We start from the raw sequence: 25,020 nt of genomic DNA, 5'->3' as shown, positions 1-25,020 counted from the left end.
AGTATCCTGTGTTTCTGCAGGAACTTCCATTTGCAGCTCAGCTTCTGAATTTGTCCTGTTTTTAAACACAACACTGGTTACCAAGAGATGGAACAGTCATTATGAAGTTGACATCACACACACCTTTTTCATCTACTTAACCCACGGGCAGACAAAATAGTGATTTCCATTCCTTTCAGGGAGTTTTGACCATTTTTGCTATTGCAGAACCCGACACCTTGGTTTTAAGCAAGTGTCTCTTTTGATGCATATAAGGGATGACTAAGACTCTAACATCACTCTGCCAAAGTGGACCTTATTATTGTCTTTTAGATCTGACATAATTTTTTTAACTCCAGAGAATGACATATTAACCCTGTATTACATTTTTTCCCAGCTAAAATATGAAGAAAAGAACACGGTGCTTAGACATGAGGGAGTGACAAGGTAGTCACAGAAACTTCCAACAGTTTTTATACATCCTGCAAATGCTGCTAATTGTTTAAATGACACAGAAAGAGGAATCTGGTCTGAAGCATCATGTATTCCTTTGCTATGTGGTCAAATGCACGGAACAGCCAGACAGGTCTCCAACACCTGCAGGCCTGAAATAACCAGTGCACTGATTTGTACCTGGAACAGGCTGGAACTGCACTTACAAAACCTGCAGTTGAGAATGATTCAGATTTTCAGATTTTTACTTTTTCTAGCCCACCAACCCTGAAATCAAGAAGTATTGGAGAATCAGAAATGATCCTTGTGGTCTTCAAGAGCCAAACTCTCTTCTGTCATGAGAACACACCAGGAGATTCCTAATGGTGTGTTTCCTACCTTTCCTTTTTAGTGTTGGGTTGGTGGGGGAGTCAAGGAGAAGGTCTCCTCCTCAGTGTCTGAATGAGGATACCACTTGTATTTCCATTTCACTTCCTCTATTAAGTAATTTGATCACGGCCTAAGAGCTCCTAGGACTTGAACCAAGTGTAAACACACAGATTACAGGAAGCAAGCAAAACTACAGAGGAATATTTCTGCTCCTCTGCAAGGGAAGCAGCACAAACATACTCACTGTAAGGCCCAGCCTGCACCACACTCCCATGATCTGAAACACACATCATGCACTGTTTCAGGTGAGGATCTTGTTGGGGTGGCTCATGCTTTGATATTAGGTAATGACAGAGCAGAGACGCCCCACATGTCCACCTGCCAATGTCTAAGGGGAAATCAGCTACAGAAAATGCAGAATTATTACCTCTCCTGATGCATCCTACACACTAGCTGCTCAGTGGTAATTCACAGCTTTAGGTTGTGCAGGCCAACAATTGCACCTTTGGTAGGATCTGGCCAGGCCTAGCACCAGGAATCATCTCTTTCTCCATAAGGTACCTTGCATTATATAGTAATGCAGCTGGAATCACCTCAACACGGCTGGCTGGCTCAAGGGCTCAGCTCTCCAACTCTCAGAACCTCATTTTGCTCTGATTTATCAAAGCCCAAGGTGTGTGAAGGATTAGGACATGCTGTAAGGATTCTCCAGGACAAAAGTATGAGGGAAGTCACTGAGGTTAAAAGGGAATATTTTTTTGTTTACTTTCAAATAGCCAATGGGCAAGAGGTTTATTTATTTTAAAGAATTTGTTAATATTTCTAAGCATGCATGTGTCTGAAGTGATGTAAAGGCCCACTTTTAAATACTGAGATCTATCCATCTCTGTGACAAAGTTTCACAAAGTGATTTTTTTTCTTTCCAAACACAAAGAATCCAAAAGATTCAACAAGATACAAAACAGATGTTAAAACCTACCAGAGCAGAACTGCCACTTTGTTTTGGTGGTCTACTTTTTGTAGACCTATGTCTACATAGTTTTGCAACTCTATGTTAGTTTAGTATAAACCTGTAGAATGACACAGAGGGCAACCTTTTTTGGTAGACAGACAACCAAATCTGTTTCTTAGTATCTCAAGTGGTGGCTCCTAAGTCTTCTGGACGACTGGAGCTCCACCAGTTTTTCCACTGTCTTCCAAAATTAAGCAAAGTTTTGCTTATTAGGCAATTTGGGCTATATACTCTGCTCTCTGAATATGCATAAGGGTATGTAATGAGCGCCACAAAGGTTTTAAAAACAATCTGACACTACCAGATTTACCTTGAGCATGTAAGATTGCTACTTCTGTATGCAGACCTGGACTGCTTTATTAAACAGACCTCCACTGCAGTCAGCAGTCACTGAGGTCAAGCAAGGTGCAGTGAGTAGGTGCAATGCTGATGAAAAGTACGAGACATTCTGATTGGGACTTGTAGCTATAAAAAGGCAGTGAAAAGGAAATAAGCAATTCTGTTTCAGTGTTTTAATCATACAGCAATAAAATGTAGAAATTCCAAGTTCAAAGAAACAAAAACCATGTTCTTTTTGACTTAAGTATATGAGTTTCATCTGTTTGAGGCTTGTGGCTGATCCTCCCACAGTTGTTACACAGCCCTTATCTGTGTAAATAACAGTACCAGAATTGGGTCTGTGACAGTTTTTAAAGACCATTCCTTGACCTGATTTACATTTACATAGTTTACCCTTTGGAAAGCATCTGAATACTTTTGAGCCATATGAATCTGGAAAACATTCAGCTAATATCACACAGGAAAAGCAGTGAAAAGGGATCCTAACCACAGACACAAAGCCTTATGTGTTCAGACACTGGTAACTGCACTGACTTTTAACTTGAGTGATCCCCAAAATTCAGTGGACTGAAGAGAGTAATACACTTCTGGTGATGTGAGAAATCAGAAGGACATTCATGCTTGAAAAAAAAAATTATTTTTCTGAGTTTACATTTAAAAAACTATTAAACTCTAAATAAGGAGCAATTTGTAAAGTTTTAAAATTCCAGTGGTACAACTGATTTTTTAAAACTCTTTCACCTTTCTTAGGGAAAGTGAGTAAGCATGCCAGTCCTACACACTGCTCAGGGCCTTTCATTTCTTCCTGGTGTGCACACTTGTGTGTCAGCACAGCCACACACGTGTGATGACGAACTAAATGCCACTGGCAGTCTGATGGCATGGGAGCACCATTAAAGCATGCTTAAGTTTTTGGCATGAGGGTGGACAGGAACTGCTCTTCACAGTACCTTCTCCTCCAAAGCACTTTCCTCCTGCAAATACTACTGCTGTTGCAAGCAGCAATTTCCACTCCAGGCTACAGAGATCCCGCATAAAGGCTCCTGAAAACCAAACTGGCCTGGGAAACCAGTAGTAGTCAAGCCAAGAAGCAAGTCATGATACCTGCACAATGGGCAGAATGAGAGAAAATGGCACTGGCATTCCCCTCAGGACACCAAACCACCAAGACATAAAGGGTGGCTGGCCATGTTGGCTGTCTTGGTGGCTTGGAAATAACCACAGGTCGAATTCAGTTTGAAAATACTGTCCTGTTCCCACTCAAGTCAAAGGCACCCTGTTACTCTGCTGCTCAGATTGTTCCCCAAAGGGGTGACTCTACCTCCCAGCAGCACCAAAAGCCTGACAGGCTACAGTAGCTATGGTAACACCAGGGTAACTGCCTGACAAAGCATTAGGTCAAGAACCCCAAATCAACCAAACAACCCCCCGAAACAGTTAGTGCTTGCAAAATCAGCCACTATCAGAATCCTCAACTGCTGTGTCAGCAACTAAGAAGACACAAAAAAAAGAGAATGGGAGAAAGCACAGTTTTCCTGTTGTGGAGAAAACATCAGAATGGCAGCAGGAGTGTCAAGGTCTGTCCTGACTTTGCTGTGGATGGTAAGATGGGCAAGATGCAGCCTCCACGTAGACACATGCAGGAAGGTCAGGTAAATTCTCTTAAGCAATCTCCCTTCAGCTGCCTCTCACCTTTGAGAGCACAGAGCACTCAACTCTATGTCCTTGAACTAGGGTTCAATTCCTTAAGCAGAGTTAACTAACAAATGGTGAAAAAGAAAACTTACCTCTGCAATATCTCTCATGTGATCCACTCCTGTGTGAATACTCTGTTTTAAAAGATGAAGAACTACTGGCTTACACCAGGGTGAAAGAACTGCTCATAACCCAGCCATGCAATGGGTCCAGTCTCATACTCTGGTATTTGGCCTTGTGCAGATCTAAGATAACAACAGTCAAGAGCCTATGGGTCAGTGGGTTCCTACTAGGCCACACAGAATCTTCAAGAGAAGTAAGAACTTCCTGGATCAGCTGTGTTTTCAAAATTTTCTTTGAACATACAGATTCTAATTTTTTTAATCTGCAGAATTGCATGTCCCTGAAGGACACTTGCACTTGGTAAATCCCCAATGTATTTTATTTCCTTTGCTTCTACTCTCTATGAACTAAAATTAAAAACTCCTCCATAGTGCTGTCTTCCTCATTATATCTCTCTTGCTCAGGATGACTGCCAGGATGGAATTGTTCTTACTGAAAATTCCTGCCCATGTCCACAAGTGCTTAAATGCACTATGCATTTTCTGTATTGACTGTCCTTCTCCTCTGTCCCTCGGGCCTCATCACAAATCTGGACCAGGGGACAGCTTCCATGGGGACAAATCCTGGAAGCCCACCTGAAGCCAAGGGTTTTTATTTGCTGCAGGTGGTCACCACAACATAGTGTGAGTGCAGACTTCTTCACAGCAGCATGGTGTGCACCAAAGTGTAACATGAGGAGGCTGACACAAGCAGTTTACTAGGGGAAAAAGAAAACTCAGCCATGGGTCTGCCTTAAAACTAAACTCCACATATTACTGTGACCAGATGAAATGTCTCTGTGACTGTTCCTGTGAACAATGTGTTACAGACTCTTCTGTGCAGACCACAATTGCAGATTAGCTTGCAAGAACATGGGACTGATGCTCCTTTTCTGCTTTGTAAACTAGTAACACAATGGAAACTTGTCCAGTTCTACAAATAAATGTCTGTGGATATTTTCCTGCTGAAAAGAAATTACAAGAGCAACAAATAGAGCTGCTTTTTGATGCAAAAATAAAAATAAGCGTAAGGATCTTGAAACAAATGCACACTCCATCTGTGTCTCTTAACACAGGTGTACTATTTCACAGTACAGCCCTTTTCCCCTTCTCAAACATCTACCCTTGTCACTAACATTTAAGGCAATTAGGATTATCTTGGATGCCCACAATAGGGCACATTTATTGTGTATTTTCAAATAGCAATAATTTTTGGCATTAGGAACTCAGGATAAAAGGTAAAGATCTGAATAGAGATCTTTATTCAGTATGCTTTACCACGGATTATCTCAATTCTTTTCCAGTTCATGCTTGCAGTTTCAGCAACTAAGAAGGCAGGGCTGTAACTGATGTAATTAGAAACCAGAGGCTGGAGAAAATATCCTCCTGTTGACTCCCTCACCTCTGATTTTAAATTATCTTACAGTAATATGCGAAACAAATCAAATAAGGCTTTCCACTTCTCACCCACTACCACCTAGACAGACAGGATGCTAAAATGGTACTCGGGAAGCTTAGACTTTTTACTCAGACTCCAAAACACAGCTTGAAACTATATCAATCTTCTAAAAAGCAACTGCCCTTCATGCTTCCATGCACGAAGTGGAGCAGAGCAGTACTGATGGACCAGAGTACTCTCTCTCTTATCACCAGCTTTACATTCTGTGGCTAACTCAATGTCATTAAGCCACTGCTGCAGGCTAGGAAAGGCAGAGGATGGAGAATCTCAGAAAAAATTCGGGTGCTGAGGTGAGTACCCTTGCTTTGAAAGACTGGAAGGCAATGTGTGGAATTCAGCTGACAGAGGCCCTCTTTGGCAGGTGTGAATGATTGCTTGCCTCTTGTACATGCACTCACCCCAAGTGCTCACAAGTGAGTCAGGTCCCAGCCAGTTACACCTCCACAGAAACCTCCCCAGTTTACATTCCACTGCCAGGGACCCTAGTGGCTAGTTCTCTCAAAAAGAAAACATTACTTTAATAATTTAATGAAGATTTTGTGCTGGAAGACATGAAGCAAAATGTTCTCCAGCATCTCAACATAAAGCAGGCATTTCCCACTGCTGGGTAACAAGGTAAAACAAGCATTTCTGTGGATAATTTTTGAGTTTTCTGTAAGTGAAAACATGCTGTATGACCTAACATAAAGCTAACAACCTCAGCCCCTAAAGAGCTGGGATGAAGTCACAGATTTGACCTGTTTTTAACCTGGTAGTAACACTACAAAGAAAAATAACCCGATTAAGCACACAAAGTATCTCCCTTTTCCCTCCCTAACCCTCTCCAGTCCTTTGTTTAATCCCTTGTGTTGCACAGCAACATAAGGAATTATAATGAAGAATAGGTGTATTGCCAGTACTGCAGAGAGGCATGTGCTTCTCCTTCAGGCTGTAACTCTTGACCAGCAGACCTGCTTTTGGAGATCCTAATTTCCCTCAGACATTCACAGTCCACCAGAGGACCCAATGGTTTGCATTGCTGTATTCTACATCAGAGTCCAACAGGAATTTTTGGAAAACAGCAACCAGGCCGCCAACAAACCATGTAAAGATTCATGATTACAGAACAGCCACAGAAACATAGGAGGAGGCACTGACTTCCAGCAAAGGAAGATTTAAAAAGTGGCTGTGAGGTACAGGGGGTACTTGGACATCTGTTACTAACTGTGGAGCAGCAAGGAATCTCAGAGGAATGAAGCCATTTGCTTCATCATGTAACAAGACGGTGACAAAGCTGGGACCTTAAATCTCTTTATTCCTTCAAGTCAGATACTACTTCTCTATTCCACACACAACACCAGAGACTGATTCTTCATCAAAAAAACATGTCCCTGGTGTGTTATACTCAGAAGACTGACAAAAGACAGAACTGAGAAAAAAAACATTGAACTTCAAATATACTCTTCGGACTATTTTTCTTATTCCTATAGTAATCAAAATCTAACAAGAAGATTACAATAGAAACATACCAATCATTTCCCATGAGAAATATATAACTATCTGACCAGCTGCTGGTGCACAGGCCTAAATTTCTATTTTGAACATTTTATCCTGCTAGGACTGGTTTTGCACAAAATTGCTGTGCAATTTGGGCCAGAGTCTTGGAGTCCCTAGACTGTAGACTGGACACACTAGCAAGGCAGGCCTTAGCACCTACATGCCTCTCCTGTGTGGCCACTTTTAGAAGACAGATCCATGAAATGAACTGCGTTTACAGAAGTTTGTCTGGTTTCAGCTTTTTTTTCCCCCATGAAAAGACAACAAACTGTTCACAAATGGTGAGAGAACAAATCAGAATCACTAGAGGCCACACAACTATGTGAACAGGCAGCAACCCTTGACAGCAAGGCAAGAACAGCAATGGACTGCCTACAGCTTCAAATCTTTGACAGGAATCACAGAATGGTTTAGTTGGAAGGGACCTTTAGGCCATCCAGTTCAACTCCTTTGCAGTGAGAAGAGATGTCTAACTAGATCAGGTAGCTCAGAGTCCCATTCAACCTGACCTTGAATGTTTCTGTGAATGTTCCCACTTGCCACCTCTCTGGACAACCTGTGCCAGTATTTTACCAGCATCACTGTAAAAAATTTCTCCCAGTATCTAGTCTGAATTTACCCTCCTTTAGTTTAAAACCATTATTCCTTGTCCTATCTACAGGCCCTATTAAAAAGCCAGTCATGCCCTTATCAGCCCCCTCTAACCACTGGAAGGCCCCAGTAATGTCTCCCTGGACTCTCCTCCCCAGGCTCAGAATGGACTCATCATCCATGTGAGCCTGCTGAGGCAAGAAGGCCAGCTGAATCCCCTGTTTGTCCTGTTCTAAGTTTGCAGACATGATTTCAGCAAAAACAATCAGTGGGTTAGATTTTTCCAAAGTAAACGTTTCCATGAGAACAATTTCCAGCCAGCTCTAAAGAAGAGAACATGGCATTGTCTCTTGCCACCCTAGAGTTCTCTCAGACACATTTAGGTGATTTCATGCTAATTTTGTGGGGACTGATTACTATCCATCTCCTCTGGGGTCTGCACTTTCTCCTATGCTGATGCCACAGGCTTTTCCATGCATCCCATACACCACCTAACCAGCAGATAATGGCACACAGAGGTGACTGAACGTGCAAAAGGCTTTTTTGTGGGACGACTGCTGACACTGAGGGTGTAGACAGAGGTGGAAACTGCTTCCTGTTTCAAGGGAAGGCCTCACAGGCTACATCTGTCTCCTGGAGCAACACAGGAGACAACTAGGGAGTCCCCACTCCTGGGGTATCTGCTTCTGGGCATCACTGCAGTATAGCTGCCTTTGTTTTTTAAGGCATTTCAAACATTTATTTCAAACCTGTCTATAGAAGAAGTTCCTTGTGAATAATTACCTTAGAAGCATCAATTGTCCTACCTAAAAATGCACTGCCACTTGCAACAGATGAGGCAAAAAGAAGTTGTTTGAATAACATGGTTAATTTTGAAGGAAAGAGTGCACTCAAGACTCAGGATAATGCTATCAAGTAGCAGAGTATGTGAAGACACAAGACAAAAGGCACAAAGTTTCTCCCTTGTGTAGCTATGCTGTGAAATGAAACTGGATTCCAAGAGCTCTAACAATCACATAAACCCTTTTAGTATTTAGCACAGAAATCAAAGCACAACATTATTTTGGCTGAATGCCTCTCCATCCTGGGTCAGAAAGGCTGTTAATCTTCAGTAGTGTACCAGGAACAAAAAAGTAGTTTGCACAACACCAAGACCAGCCATGTAAATGTAAACGTTAATTCTGGTCACTTCTCTTCATAGTTCATTGTTGCCAATGTCAATTTATACAGCAAGGATGAAATCCATGCCTGGGATCATCAGTCCTAACGTTCAAAGCATAAACAAATAGTTAATAATGATGGACTCAGCTCTTTCGGGTTTAACAATTTAATTTTAAAAAACACTGTCTCAGTGCAACAATGCTATATTATACAGCTTTAAAATTTTTTTTTTGGATGTAACTTGCAAACTGTTGGAAGTCAAGAGGTTACTAAACAATCAGTCAAAAATACTAGGTCTAATGCAAGTGATCTGTTATGGTAAATACAATGTATTTTCAACTTGCAAATAAGTGTATTTACTTTTAAAATTATCTTATAATTCAACTGTCTCTGCTGGGAAGGGAGAACACAAGGATCTGCAACTTGTACCACACTTGCAAAAGGAACAGGAGGTTTGTCAGTGACTTCATCATAGGCAACACTGTATTCACCAATGACTGTGCCTAAACTGAGTAACAGGAAATAAAGAAAAAGCCCCATCATTTACATCTTAGTTTCAACAAATCTGCAATTTAAAAACCCCAGAAGGCTTTAAAGTGACTTAGTATTACCATGGCATTTCCATTTTTAGCATTAACTTTAATCTGGATGCAAGTTCAGCAGATCTTCAGTAACATGGTTCAATAAGTATTGATGAAATACACAGCACGAGATGGGTACGTGCAGAGCAAAAATGTTGCTACTTATTTTAAAGTGAGATTAATTCCCCCCAAAGTTTAGGAACCTTGCTGCAGTAAGTCACAATACTTGAGTAAATAGGGACAAAAACAGAACACAAAACATTTCTGAGGTAGTCAAGTAAGTTAAATGAAGTTTCACACAACATTAGGCTTAAGACAGACCTGCTGTGCTATATTTATATTCATTTCCATGAACACAATACAAGTAATGCTGAGTGTGTGCCATCAGCTGGAGGGCACGGACTGTGTCTAACGATGCTGCTGGTGCTGCCAGCTGCATCTCCACAGGCCCAGTGATGTCCTACACTCCACCTGGTGATGCCCACCTGGTGGGAAGGTCAACCCACTAGCAGCCAGCATTTTCTTCTGGATCCTGACAGCAGCAGTCTCGCTAAGAAGGACCGAAACTCCTCTGAGATCACACTGGTTACAGTCTACATGCTATAGGGCATGCCAGTAGGGCACAAAACCTTGGCTGTGTTAGATTCCTGCAAGGGTACTAGGTTTTCTTGTGCCATCTTTCCTTACTAACATTGGAATGGGAGCAGGTGTAGCCAACATGCACTTCCCTGCCCTTGGCTGAACTCTCTGAAGTCCAGGCAGTGATAGTGGCAGGAAAGTCCTAAAATACTTAAACAGATAAATAGAAAATCAGAATTTTTTTACTGTCATCTGTTGTAGAGAAAATTTTAAGACAGGTCTCTGGGGCCAATCCAGATCCTGGTGGCTGTATCAAAGACTGACTGCCTCCAAGAAAATCCCTGCAACTCTCCATCTCAGTTAATTTCAACACTGGTCAGTAAGAAGGTGGTTCAACACTCTAAGGGCAAGGCAGGGTGAAGGTTAAGTGAAAAGTGGAGCTCATCCCCTCCTGCATCATACAGCTCTGGTGCAACCCACCACGGACACAGGGCGGTGAAGGGAGCCAAGCTGCAAGGAGCTTGCACTACACAGCAACTCTGTACTTGGAGCTGTTCGGGGCCAAGGCAGGGGTTTTTCCCTCTCTTGAAAGATAGGAAAGGCAGTCCCACTCCACACACGCACAGCAGCTGAAGGCAGAAAGAAAAGCAGATGAAATGGTCCAAGCTGGGAAGTTGTGGGTCACAGAGGTCAGCTTCACAGCTGAGAAGGGGCAATTATTTTCACACTCTGGGCCAACCCTATCGTGAGCCTTTTTAACTACAATTAGGCATTATCCACTTTGGGCAGTACCAGGGAACTAATGTATCCACCTAACAGGAACACACCAGATACCTCTCATCAAGCCAGCGTTATTTCACTTTGATGTAAACTCTGTTGGCACAAACCTATGAAAAACTAGATACTAGTTTTAGAAAAACTAGAGACTCAATCCACAAAATTAAAGATCCTGAAAGCAACTGTGATTCAAGGAAGCACTGGGGCAAGATGTGTTGGTAGAGACAGCTTTACGAACCAGAAGTTCACATTCATCTAAGGGAGGATATAGCAAAAATTAACATGAGTGAAGTCTTGATTTAGAGTAATTAGGGAAATTTATACTTTAATTAGGGATACACAGCTAGCTCAAATCTGCCTCAAACCTGAAATTTATCAAAATGTGTTCTATAAACTCAAGGCCAATACAAAAACAATTGCTAATTGCACAATCTAGTGTAAACAATTGTTCCAATGTGGGAAAACAGAACCCTCCTTGCAGTGACTGCAATTGCTCAGAGACCGAACTTGAAAGGCAAAATGATTTAGAGCTCTCATTGATTTTTCTCTTCTTTTTATGTCCAGAAAGGAAACAAAACTACTGGCCAACTGGACTAGAAAATTCTTTTACTTTCAGTAGTCTAAAACATGATTAATGCTGTACTTGGAATAAATAAACAACCAACACAACATACAGGGTGTGATTCAGACCTAAGACAAATCTTCAACTTGAGAAATTTAACTTATTTAACAGATGCTGTGAGACAAACATCCGGCATATAGCTTTGAAACTGGCATTGTAAAATTATGAGAAAGCAGGGAATAAACGCAAATATGTAAATGCCAATGTTAAAGAAGAAACTAAATTGTAATTGTTTGGTTTATTTCAAAATGACCTACAGGGAATACTCTGTATAACCTGACTCTCACTCTTTCCTCATCACATGGTAAAAATCCCTACAAATTAAATCTTCATTAAGTCTTCTCAACATATTACAAAACCAATCTCAAGACTTTGTGTCAGACTTTTAAGAAAAGTGTATTTCAAAAACAAACGCTCCTCCCAATCCCTTCAAACATTTTTCAAGAGAGCTGTAATCCACACACAGAGGCTTTCAGCTTTTCTTGCATCAGCCTGTGGGTACCAAGTGCAGAACTTTTAGTGGCAGAGGTGGGGGCACACTGCAGGGAAGGGCAGGGAGCTGCTGCTGGCATTTGTGTTGTGGCTGCACCACTGTGCATGTGCTGTGACACAACACGAATGTGCTCAGCAAAAGGCAATCAGTGGGAAACCACCTCGGCAGAAACTGTCAGGTCTCTTCACACTTCTCCTCAGAACACCAGAAGCACTAAAAAGGTAAAATGTGGACACCCTCCTTATTAATAAAAAGAGTAGAGCTGAGTCTCTCTCCTATTCTGCTTATTCACAATCAGCACTGATATTTATACATGATCATAATTTACATGTGTGGAAGCAGTGAGGGGAAGCAAATACTTTTATAGCACGCAAAACAAGTTCACTGGCTTTGCACCAGTGTAACATTACAAGTCTGGTATTCTTCCATTTTTCCAGTGAAGGAACACTTTGTCTTGCTCTTTGTGTTTTCTCAGTACTGCAGACTACCAAGATGTCACAAGCAGAAAGCAGCTGTAATGCTGGCATGTCTGATCTACTTCAACAAGTTTGGAAGAAAGGAAATGTAATTTATTACAGCCTATTTATGTCTGCAACAATTACCCTTCAAAACCTGAAGGAGAGCAATGTAATTGAAGGTACATGCCTTCTTCCCTGCAGAAACCTCAAACAGCCTCAGGCAAGAGCCAATACAGATGTAGTACAAGGCATTAAGAGAGTGTTGGATGCTGTAGCTAGCAATTATCCTGGTATTTAAACAAATCTATCGCTCATCAGGAAAGCGTTTAGTGCAGTAGTCGGAGCGAGACAGGCTGACACGGAGCACAGCTACTTAACTGTCCCCTCCGGCGATTACGCTTTCCCAGACTGAGAGCCATGTCAAATTAAACAACTACACATTGACTTTTCACTTCTATAAACATTAAGGTATGATTGACAGTTCTTGGATGCTGTAAGGTAGTCATTATAATCAGCTAATATACTGTTAGCTAATTTGTGGTGCTGTTTTTTCCCCTCCCCTATTCTGAGCCATTTCTCTTGGACTATTTTTACAGTACCCTAAAGATAACACCTACTTTGGCTTTTTGCAGAGTCACCATAATAAAAGGTCACTGGCACCACGAGACCTTTGTGTGAGAAAACAATATACAATAAAGTGACTTGACCTGGTCTACAAAATACCATTTTTTTTCTCTTAGTCCTGGCCCACACCCATTGAACTCAAATTTGGAGATGTCTGGACAGCAACAATTGGATGCTAACACTGCAGTAAATACTGTTAATGTGGCATCTAGAGTACTTTTCCTAATTCCTGCCCTAAGTCATAGAGATCTCTTTGGTCTGTGTAGAGCAGACATTGCAAGAGCAAGGAGTCACCTGGCAGAACGGGAAATTAAATGACAAGCTCTACAGGAGAGTCCATATTCATAGAGACCTCAAGCTTCCTGAGGCCATTACAGCATCCCTATGACAGGGCATCATTTACTAATACCTGAAGACTGCAGCTTAGCCAAGTTACTAGAAATTGAGCAGATACATAAAGCAGTCAAAGTTGTGGAGAAATACATCCCTTTGATTTTATATGCAACATTCTGCTGTTGGAAACCACTATGTTATAAGTGACAGTTTTACTATCTACCCCACTAACTCAAGCCACAAAAGTAATGGTGTCCAAACTTTCCCTTCTCAAAATAAAAGGAGTAAAGAAAGTTTCACAAATAATATTTAACACTTTTACCACCACTGCTGTCATCTCCTGACCATCCTCCAACCCTCTCTCCTCCCTAAGAAAACTCACCAGATTAGTTAAAGTCTCTGAAAAGAAGTAGGTGAGATTAATACTGTATCATTAAGCTAATTATGAATACAAATAAGACTAGACTGCTATTGGTAAGCCTGGAAGTCTCTATATGTACATGATTAGTTGTATTTGAAGCTTTATCTTCATACTGGCTGTAGCAGAATCAAAGATCAACTTTATAGGGCTGGCTTTTTTAGATAAACATAGTAAATCAACCAAATAAAATCAGTACTAATAAACATATTTGTGAAAATCGTTCTGAGCTAGAAAAGTACAATTTCACTGCAGTATTAGCATTTAAAGCAAAAACAAGCATAGGAACTGAAAACTGGTGAGGAGGACAAATGAATTATAGTTATCTCTCCTGTCTGCTAGTAACAACTGCAGTCCCACTCCTTTTTCCACTTCTGAACTATATTTAATACTTGAGCACAGGTTTCAGAGATCTAAAATTAAATGTAATAGTATTTCAAATATATCTTCCCCTCTGGTTGGAAAGTCAGGCAATAATAAAACCAAAAGCCTTCAGTGAAGATGTCAGAAAATGACAGCTTTGTTTAAAACTCAAGAAGAAAAAGCAGTCACAGCACTTAAGACAGTGAAATATAACTTAATTCACAGACTTTGCAGAACAGCATTGAAATAAAAACACACAACATCACAGAAAGCATTTAAAAACTTTGCTGGTGTGTCTCAAATATTTTCTTTCTTTTTGATCTGTTAACTACCACTGAAGTACCTAACTTTTACTGAAGCAAGTTATTGTCCTTGTCTGCAGGCCAACCAGCACAGAGTGCTTTCCACTTTGTGCAGCTATTACTGCTCAACTCCAGAGGTGTTTCTCAAACCACCTGATGCCCAAGACAAAACATTTATCTCTAAAGACTCAGTCTCAGCTTACTGATACACAAAGTGTCTTGCTTGTATTTTGCACTGACTTCTCACTTACGTAATTAGACAAAGGCACCTACTATTCTATCCTGTTCTCAATGACCTTGTGTCCACACTGCAATTGAGAGGACTGGCACAAGCAGGGAGAACAGGTCCAATCCCAGCACAAAGTCATGTGTACTGTAACTTCTGTAGTTTTTGTATTTCAAAGCTCTGCCTAGGTTTTCCCCACATCTTCTGGCTCAATGCTTCATCCTGCGAGCTCCAGGAGACATTCACACATAAAAACTTCCAGAAAACCCAAACCCGTTCAGCTCTGTTACAGTGGTTACCAGTCAACGGCATCATTTCTGCTGTGGATAGAAACCTCTTTGAAAAAAGAATTGTTTGACACCAAATGGCTACTTCACTGAAGAGACAACGCTAAAATGCAACACTTTAACAAAATACTGAAATGCTTATTAATAAACCTAAGACAGGGCCCTGTCAGAGAAATCTGTGAGCATATACAGGATGTGTGCACAGGGTATGTGTATCCATATATCCATGTATACCGATATAGGCACCCACACACAAGTGCAGGTATGTGTAGATTATATATATTATATATATAAAGCTAACTTTCAGTCCTCAGAAAACAAAAGCTATCCCCATATAACAGCCAAATTCCTACATAACTCAATTTCGACATCTCATCTGGTGTGAACTGCACTCATTCCCAGTGTAAACCCCAGCGCGCTCTGCAATGATATACTGTAATGTCACATCGCAATCTGGATTTACTATAAAGGGCTGCTGACGAGTTTCAGAGCAGTAAACATTGCTGCGAGGTGTATTTCACACTGAGCTGGTTTTTATGAAGAACACTTCACTGCCCAGCCACGGCATCCAGATGATGAATGGTGAAAGATGCATGACAAGCTTCATCATTGTTTGTAAATCTTAACTGTTCCTGCTCACTAACTCTGCAGGCAATTTTCAAAGACAGCGGCCGACAGAAGGACAGCACAGCTTTCCTGAAGGTTATTCAACTTGTACTTGGCCTGAGCTATGCCTGTGAGGAGCACTGGAAATAAACTCATTGGCTACACTGAATAATATAATTAAAAACGTCTGATAGGCAGGCACACTGACGGCTGCCAAATTAAAAAAGCCCATTAAGTCGCCTTGGTATCTGTCCCCTACCCTGCCCTGCAGGGTTACATATATCAAGTGCAGGGAACATATTTCAGTATTATTTACACTTGCAATATAAATACGTATATTTATTAACAGGCAGAATTAATTATGGGCTGTCTGGTCCTGCTCCCACATGACGATTCCCTGTTATCCTGAGCAGTTACACACAGCACTACAAAATCCCCCAGCAACTTTGCCCACTGCTTGTAGGGAAGCTGCTTCTCTTCTGACAGAAGTTTGCTTTTGTGATAGGGGAAAAGACAGAGAACTCACAGCATGCAAACGTGGCAGTGGGAACAGATGCTACCCTTCTTTGTTTCCCCTGAGATTATCCTGGGAGCAGCACTATGGATTGCAACAATCACAATTCAGCTCCCTGCAAGAGGCAAGGCCAGCCTACACCATAGAGACTCAGTTGCTCTTTTTCTTTTCCCTTTTCCTTTAGAGCTCAGTAACAACACCTCTTTTGTTAAGAGTTTCTCACAATGTGCACAGGGTTACTTTATAAGCACAAGAAGCTGTAGAAGAACTAGCTCAGATGTAGACTCTCACCTGAGCTGCAAAACTGGCATGAACTGCACAGTGGTCTAGGCTTTCATGCACTGAAAAGATTACAGCTGAATATGGAGTTCTCTCTTCTTTTAACCAGACAAGTTACAAGGATGCAACTGCTCCTTAAAGCAAAGCAAAGAGGCCAGTGGTTATCCCTGTTACAATTTCAAATCGTGTCAGTAATCACTGACAAGATGGCTTCATTTGTTCTATCACTTTATGGAAAAGTCTGATGTTTGATTTCTACCTATTTCTGCAACAGTGGGAAAAATTCTATATCCACAGGTAATAAATTTAGAGCATCAACACCATACCAGGTGTAAAAGAAAGCAGGTTTGATAACTTTGATAGAGTTGATTTTTTTCAGTGAAGGACCCAAGATCCCTTAAAGCATGAATAAAAATCCTGCACAGCCTCATTAGCTATAGTAACATCCAGCATTTGACATAAAGAGCAGCTCATACATGCACAATGTTAAGTCCAGGGGTGCGGTGGGTATTAGCCACTGGTCTCTTCAACATGTGGCTCTAAAGTGCTTGTAACTGCAGGAGGCACTGAGAAACTTCCCTCTGCTAAGAGAATGTAAAGCAGAAGAGGGAATGGGGTGCCACTGGCAACTGCTTGGGGTTCAGGCTGTCCCACTCTCTCTTGCTAGGATGGTGAAAAATGAAGGCATTCCCACAGAGTTTCTGTGACAGCTTAAAATCCCTGCTAGGGGCTGCTAAAGCCTCAGTGCAGAAATATTTATTTTTGTACAAAAACAGGTGGAGAGCCTTCAGAAATACAGGGGTTTTCCACCACTCTTTAGGCAGGACCACTGGCTGCTCGCAGATCAAGCAGCAAGGGTTTGTCAGACACCCTGATACAAATCAGCAAAACCTGAGAATCAGTAATTCTGCAGTCATCCAATGCACAGCTGCCCTGTGTGCTTTTGAGTGATCATAACATAAATGCTACATTTAGAGAAGAAACTACTCAAATGAGCCTTTTAATGAGGACTGAAGTAAAGAAGAATGGAAAAAAAAATTGCTCATATTACTTTATTTCTACGAATTCCCATCAGACCTTATTAAGTTATTTTAATATTGCTCAAATCTTCACTAATACAACCTAATTTAGAACACAGACCAGTAATTTATAAAAAGACTTCCATACACAGAAAAAAGAGCTTATACTGAATATGCCTTACATTCTCAAATGTATTTTGACAGCTGCTGTTAAGACTACTGAAATTATCAAGTATGATTAATAATATCATTAATCAGGGTCAGAAACCTGATTAGTTTAGAAGATAAAAAAAAGGCCATGCTCAACAACTGTCTGTTCAGCTACACCCAAAATTCAAATTTTTAATGAAAATGACATGTTAAAAAGTCATTTGCCTAAAGAGACCTGTAAAACATTGCCATGCGCATGCAACACACTTAAGGCATGCAAACATAATACAAAATCTGCTCACCATCCTTGTAATCAGTGCCAAAGGGAAGCTGCATGCAGCATTGCCACTGAGGACTGTAAGAAACAGAAATGAGAACGCACAAAAAAATAAACAGTTGCCCCAAGTTCAAGTGACCCACTTGAAGTAACTGTTGAAGATCTACAGATTTAGATCTTTACTCCTTTCCTCTTCTTTGGTGTTATTTCAAAATCTATTGCTAAGAGTTTGATATAAAATGATAGTGGAAATTAAGAGTCTTGAATTTTCAGCAAACACTGCTTGCTCTTTCATCATGAAGAACAAATATTCTTGAGTAGAGGTCACCTTTTAAGCAAAAGATGCACAGACAGAACACATACATACACAAGCTAAACAATGATGAACTTCTGGATGCAAAATTTTATCCTCCCCACACTCTGCTGCTGAAACCCTTCCAAACTCAAGATGATTTCTGGTGATGCTCTTCAAAGAGGTATACAGGAAAGGAGTAAAAGAACTATGTCTCACACCTGACAACACCTGGACTGCCTGGGACTGGAACAGCTACTCTAAAGCTTACACAGATTGTGGCTAGCCCGCTGACAGAAGACAATTTGGGCTATTTGCTACAACTGTTTCCCAGTTCATGAGAACTTTCTAGTAAAAGAGCTTTGTCAGTGCATCTCCCTAGCTGGCTGCAAATTAAGAGCAGACAGAGGCTTTTTGCTGTTCTTTGAGGAAATTTCTCAGCCGTATCAAACCAGCCCATGTTGTTTGCAGTGCCATCCTTGTAACTTCGATGCTTACAGAAAGCATTTCAGGATCAAGCATATGGTCTCAGTGACCTTTTGCTTACCAGGACTTCTTGAACTCTCTCAGGTCAAGAAGTCCTGGTAAAAGGTGTCATGGGTGTCTCTGAAGTGGCTCCTTGTTTGTTGTGGCATTCTCTTCTAGGACTTAGGTTCAAGCAAAATTATGACATATCGGAAGCCGCAACAAAAGGGGATAACTTTGGTGCACAAAAACCCAGTTGGGAAGAAAACATCCAATCTTTCCATCTCTCATACATGTTTCTGGGGCACACAGCATTCCTTGCATTCCAGCAAAGCTTTTGTCAAAGTGAAACTTTTTATCTTAAGCAGGGAGACTGCTTCCAACATGCCCTTTCTTGTGGAACTACTGGAAGAGGCTTTTTTTGGAACAGAGCTGCTCCAGTGTGGCCGGGTTTTTGCCATGGTTCAGTTCTGTTGTTGACACAGCATCCAAGCACAGAAGGCAGGGTGAGTCTCTGAATGCAGATTCCAGCAATGTCTGTGTCACTTTCACTTCCACAACTGTAAAACTGGGTATACCTGCTATTTGAATTCTAGAAAGGACTGCAAAAAAGTGTTTTAGTGCTGGAAGCTGTTATGCTGACGCAGAAAACCTGTTACCAGAAATGTTCATCTTCATAAAATGATGTTTGCTTATTTACAAAAAACTGGTGATGTTTTCTGCATCAAAATATCATCTTTTGTCACATGTCTTTGGGAGAACATTCAGACTCCTGCTTAGTGTTTAGCTGCAAACACAGCATTGCTCCAGTGCTTCATTCCTTGTATTTCCAACACTCGTGACACTTAAGACAGGAAAACAAAAAATTCAAATCTGTCCAGCAGCTAGAACAAAATTTTAAATGCAAGACATCTTTTTAACCACAGCCAGACATATGGTGTAATTATCTCAACATTTCACACAATGATGACAGAGAGGAGATTTTACTCCATGCCAACTTTAAGACCAGGTAACTACTCTAAAACCTGAAGTGTCTGCAGACACAGGGATGTTTATCCTTTGCGTCTTTCTATTTGAATGTTAAATTTTTCTGCCACTTTCCCAGACCTGGAAAACACTTTCATACAGATAAGCAAATCCTGAACTTTCATGCAGCAGAAACAAGACCCAGAGTGAGGCATGTACCCTGCAGGTGCTTTCTTGCTCTCTCAAACCCTTGTTTGACCATTTTGTTATTTCATAAATATAAATGCTGGAGAGGCTGACTGAAAATCACTGGAAGGTGTTAGACTATTCTGGGTAGTGAGCCAAACCTAAGAAGATTCATTATTCAAAAACAAACATGCAACTGTCCCACAGGAATCAACAGGAACGAAGTATTTGGCTTTTGGAGACAAAATACCTTGTTGTGTCCTACTCTCACTTCTCCACTTCTCAACAAAAACTATGCTTTTGCATGCACATGCACAAGATTTGACAACCTTCCCATATGTGTTTTCCTCCTATTGCTTTTGCAGAAAAAAGGGGAAGGAAATATTTTGCAATACAGAGTATAAAATTCCCCTCCTACCTAGAAATTACTGGCTTAAACTTGCAACTTGGCGATCTAAGGAAGCCCTCTAAAAACATCCTTTTGCTGTTTGTCACTGCTTTATCAACTTTTTCTGCCCTTTTTTTTCCCAGTTTCTGCTGAAAGGGCAGCAGCTGTGCTTAGCTGGAAGCAAAACATTTTACTTGGAAACACTTCAGACTGCAAGGAGGCTGACTGATGGTACTCTGCCACTCACAAAACATCAGCCCATTACTATATGCAAGACACTGCAACATGCCATGATGGTCCTGTACAAGTGCTAGAAGCTGCCAGAGATCTTCACATCACTGAAAGGAAGAAAACGTAGATCTGCTAGTGCATCTCTCATCCCTCCTACTGTAACTGGTACAAGCAGACACTTAACACACCAGAATAAAATTAGTTAAATGGTCTCACTCAAATACCAAGACAATACACGAACTGGTGAAGTCTCTATAATCCTGAAGCTGCAGCTGAATTGTGAGCTATAGACTGTATGTGTGTAAGACCACTGCAGATTTGTGCCTGGGAATTTAATAGCCATTTTTGCTAAAGATGTGCATTTCAGATGTTTTGAAAACGTGGCTAAAAAGTCAGTTTTTTATTTTGACCTGCAGCTCTTCTAAGCACACTGTTACTCTCCTGCAAAATTTCTGGGTTAGCAATACATGTCTTCACAGAGATCTTAAAAATATAGTCACGGGTTTGCTGCAGGAGTTTAGGTGAAGTTTTACAGTCTATATTATAAAGCAAATTAGATTAGATGATCCTAATGTTCCCCTCTGGATCTAAAATCCACCAGTACATATTTTTAAAAAGGAAAGAAGCCTCTGAGCATGATTACCACTTCAAACATACAAAAGGAATGAATAAAGTATGATTTGCTTCTTTAAAACATGCACTAGGGTTGCCTTCAGCAAGCAGCAATCACTAACCCTGTAGAAACACATCATTTAGGCTTTATAACAAGGGAGTCAGACACTGGACAGAAATCTCAGCTTGACAATGAACAGAGAAATACCTAAGGATGTGTCTTTTGTAAGAGACAGCAACTGCAACGTGCAGTCAACAGTCTGGGGAAACCACCCACCCTCTTTAACACACAGCATTTATTCAGCACTCACACGGGACAATAAAGAGGCAACAAACTTCCAACCCTCTAAGGTCTAAGAAAAGCACCAGAAGAAAAATGTCATGGAATAGTAAATAATGTATTTTCTGGGGATATTAATTTGTCTGTAGACAGAAAAAGTAAAAACACCTCCTCCAAGAACATGCCTAAGGAAAAAGAAGATGATTCTAAGCAGCCTGTTGGCTACGATCCTGCTCATGGGTGCAAATTTCTTCCAAAAACATTGGTGCCTCTTTCACCTACTAGCTCCCTGCTATAGAAAAACACTTCTTCAGAGTCTAGAAAATGCTGTTTGATCTCAGTAAATTACATCTCACTGCTTGTCGGTTTCTGATTGATGGTGTAACTTAGGGAACAATATCTGTGTGTGGAATAGTGTCTGGAGAAGCAGTCAGGGATTATTGAAAATACAGTATTTATGCAGTTTAAAAATCAGTGGAACATTAGGTAGAATTTTTTTCTAGAGTGATGAAAAATTACTGAAGTGCATTTGGGAACAGAGGGTATAAGGTCTTTTGTCTATTTTTAAAAACACTTGGCTGGTAAGACTTCTTAGTGAGTTAGTAGTGATGGATGCAAGAAAAAGTGTCAACTGCAGTTGAGCATAAAACCAACTGCTTCTCCAACCAATGGGCAGAAAGGAAGACGTCACCGTTCACTGGTGGTTAAAAAAGAGGGAATAAAATAAAGTTGAAGAAAAGAGAAGGAAAATGAACCAAGGATCACTGATTTCTCTAAGCCATTTAAAACTACTGGAGAAGGAGGAAAAGTCTAAGGTTTCATCACACCATGTATTGTTTCTTCATCTATCTAACATGTCATGGTTAGTTGGAAGACTTTCAGAAACAGCCACTATGGAATAACAGCCACCTCCTTAAACAGAAATGATTCTAGAGTTAGTGAATACAAGAGCTCAGTGCTGACTTACACAAGCCACAGGTATGACTTTATACACACTTCACCTTCCAAAACAACATTTGAATCCTTAAGGTCCTGTCGTGACAAAAGCACATAACACAAATAAAACACACACCAGGACTTCAGCCAAAGACAGACCACGACTGAGAACAATTATTGAACCTACACAACATACATCCTTCCACCAAACAGAAAGAGAAGACTAATCACAGTGTAGAAAGAAAGAGAAGCAAACAAGGATGGATGCTGTTATCAGTGCTGTGACTCTGAAATAAAAAACCAAACAAAAACAACCCACTGAAACTTGGCAGATGCAAAGTAAATGGAAAAAAAACCCTCCTGTGGACCATTCAAAATTAAAGGGCCGAGTTCACTGATTGGTACAGAGAAACAAAACACGTGAAAAGCTTATTGTCCTGGCTCAGAATACTTTTGCATGCTGGAGAGTGTGAAGATTTTGTTCTGTGTTTCTTGTACTTCTCCAGCAACAGTTACTGACCTGATGCAGTGATGGAGAGGCAGCTCAGTGGAGCTGGATACTCCAGCTGAGCCATGTTAACACCTGTGTTAACACCTGTGCTACAGGAATAAGGGAACAAGGAAGCATGAGAAACACTGCCAAAACCACAGGGTAAATTCACCAGTGCTGGAAATTAATGCAGATTACAGTAATCCTTAGGAGAGCCTGAAACACAATATGGAAAGAAATATTTATCTGCAGTAGGTTTTAATTAAGTAACATGGCATGATGAGTTTGAAAAAAAAAAACAAACAACCAAAAGCAAGTCTGCAAAGGGCTTCATTATATTGTTGGGATGCAGGAGCAGTTCCCACATGTGATTCACAAAGGATGGCAAAGGCTCAGTGGGATGCCTGTAGGAAAAAATCAGCATTTCTGAGAAGAAAGGTTATTCTGAGGTAGGAGCAAACATCACCATTTACTTCTGTGAGGTAAGGCCAGGTGGTAAGCACCAAAGACAGCACCTCAAGTGCTGTACAACTGAAGAGACATATGCAAGTGTAGAAGGTATAACTGATTGGACTCCTGAACCATGAGGCTTCTAAAGTGCAAGACTCCATGACTGTACACCATCAGCCTTACTTTGCCACCACAATATCAGAAATCAGCCACCATCTTTGGAACAGCTATTTTATGAGGCTTAGCTTCTTCCAGCAGCAACCCACACCTCCTGGGTGCAGGCTGAAGGCAAGGTGGTGCCAGGCACTCCAGTGGGTGCACTTACCTCTCGCTTTGGACTCCGAGGAGGAGGGGATGTCCTCAGAGGTCAGGATCTGGGGAAGGCACACGGGAGCTCCTACGCCCTGTCCCAGGTAGGATGCAGGTGGGTAGTAGGAACACATGCGGTACTGGGAGCTGACAGCATGGTGCCTGTCCATGCCTTTCACCTGTCAGGAGACATAAATGCAACAGCAACCTGTGAAAGCCAAGCCCCAGTGTCATGGGGGCAACCCTCCTCTCCACGGCTTTGAAGGAGGTCACAGTGGGTGTGTGGGAAGTAAAATTCTGATATGCTAGCCTTGTGTTTTTGATTTGGTGGCTTTGCAGTCTGCCCACACTGACCCGTCACAGGTGGTGTGGTGTGAGATGTGACCCAGCAGCAGCAGCAGCAGCACACCTATGGCTGCTTTATCTTACTACAGATGGAGATGCATCTGCACTCTTCACTGCAAGCAGCCTCCTGCCAAGTCCCCGGCTTAGGACACAGACAAGTGTGTGCACCTGGGCAGCGTCAGAGATGAAGAGTCCATCCAGCTCTTACACCTCCCCAAAGACTAACCCATCTCAGACTGGTGGTAGCTGCTCTGCCAGGGGACTGCTGGGTGGCTGAGGAGGACAGTCCTATCGACTGGCTCACAGGATATGCTCCATGGTGCTGAGCAGTGACACTCACAAAAACAATCACATTGCTTGTCTTGCAACACTGAAAAAAGCAAGTTGTGTTTAGACTACACAGGAGGCCAGCTGTGAAGCCACAAGTGGACACCAGCCAGCAGGTCTGCCACGTCAGTACAGTATCTCTTCCTTTTCCACAGATTGCAGCAACTGGCAACACTCAGAAATCGAAGTTTATCCTACTCCAATGCCCTGTTATCATCTAAACTGATTCCCTCAGAGAAGTGGTGATGCTTTCCTAAATTCGTGTTTTATGAAAGAACTACCCACTACTATTATTTATTACAAAGCCCTACAATGCAACGTGGCTCCAAAAATGCAACCAAAACACTCCACAAGATTAACGTTTTCAACAGGAAAAGGCAACACTAGCTGATTCCCTTAAGTATGCTAGGAATTGAATGACTGAAAGGTGGAAATCTTATGGGCAGAAACAAAACATCAGAGTTTTGTACTGGTTATGGCAGTAGCAGTGCCAACAATAATGCCATTACACAATGTCTGTGTAAGCAGACATGCTTGACAGCCTCTTCAGCTACATCCCACCTCATATCTGCCTGTGGCTCCCTTGGGTGCCAGTTGTGCTTGCAGTGCTGACCCTCAGCCCTTCCTGGGCTGCAAAGCTCAGAGCCAGGGAGCAGGGGAGGCTGGGTGTGAACCTGCTGGGTGTTCCAGTCAGCTGTCCCATGCCAGCAGACCTACAGGATCTGGTCCTGGCAGTAGGAGCCACCAGCACCTCCCAGAACTACCCCAGAATGCAGTCACGCTTTGTTTTCCAAGAGTCCCTGAAAGAATTCCATATTCAATTTCATATACCCAGCTGCAAATGATGTGGCCCAAGCCACACAAAATCCTGTTGGTGCTCTCTGAGGCATGTTTGCAGTGAGATTAGGTGCACAGAGAGAGAGTATGGTGGCCATTCACAGGAAGCAAAGTGCACATCTGCCTGATTTCTGACAGCAGCATAGTTGTGTATACTTGCACATGTACTGAGAGACTTGGTTTTAGCCTGTGAAAGTTAAGAATTTTTCTACTATAAATTAAAGCAATACTTAAAAATTTTGTTTTCCTTCCTTCATATACAGAAACTGTTCAACAAGCACAGAAGTTTTTATCAAGAATAAA

The 25,020-nt window shown here is 41.5% G+C and overlaps 1 protein-coding gene across 1 annotated transcript in view; it reads right to left on the bottom strand.

Moving 5' to 3' along the window:
- DMRT1 (doublesex and mab-3 related transcription factor 1) overlaps positions 1-25,020 on the bottom strand; it is a 62,157-nt gene that overhangs the window by 1,907 nt on the left and 35,230 nt on the right. The window contains exon 4 of the mRNA XM_063423462.1: positions 23,225-23,387. Within this exon, the coding sequence (XP_063279532.1) occupies positions 23,225-23,387 (163 nt within the window). The remainder of the gene's footprint in view (positions 1-23,224; positions 23,388-25,020) is intronic.

This window comes from Prinia subflava, chromosome Z (assembly GCF_021018805.1).
Source record: "Prinia subflava isolate CZ2003 ecotype Zambia chromosome Z, Cam_Psub_1.2, whole genome shotgun sequence".
Classification (NCBI taxonomy): domain Eukaryota; kingdom Metazoa; phylum Chordata; class Aves; order Passeriformes; family Cisticolidae; genus Prinia; species Prinia subflava.
The sequence above is the reverse complement of the archived record's forward strand: the minus strand, read 5'-3'. Positions and strand labels throughout refer to the sequence as shown.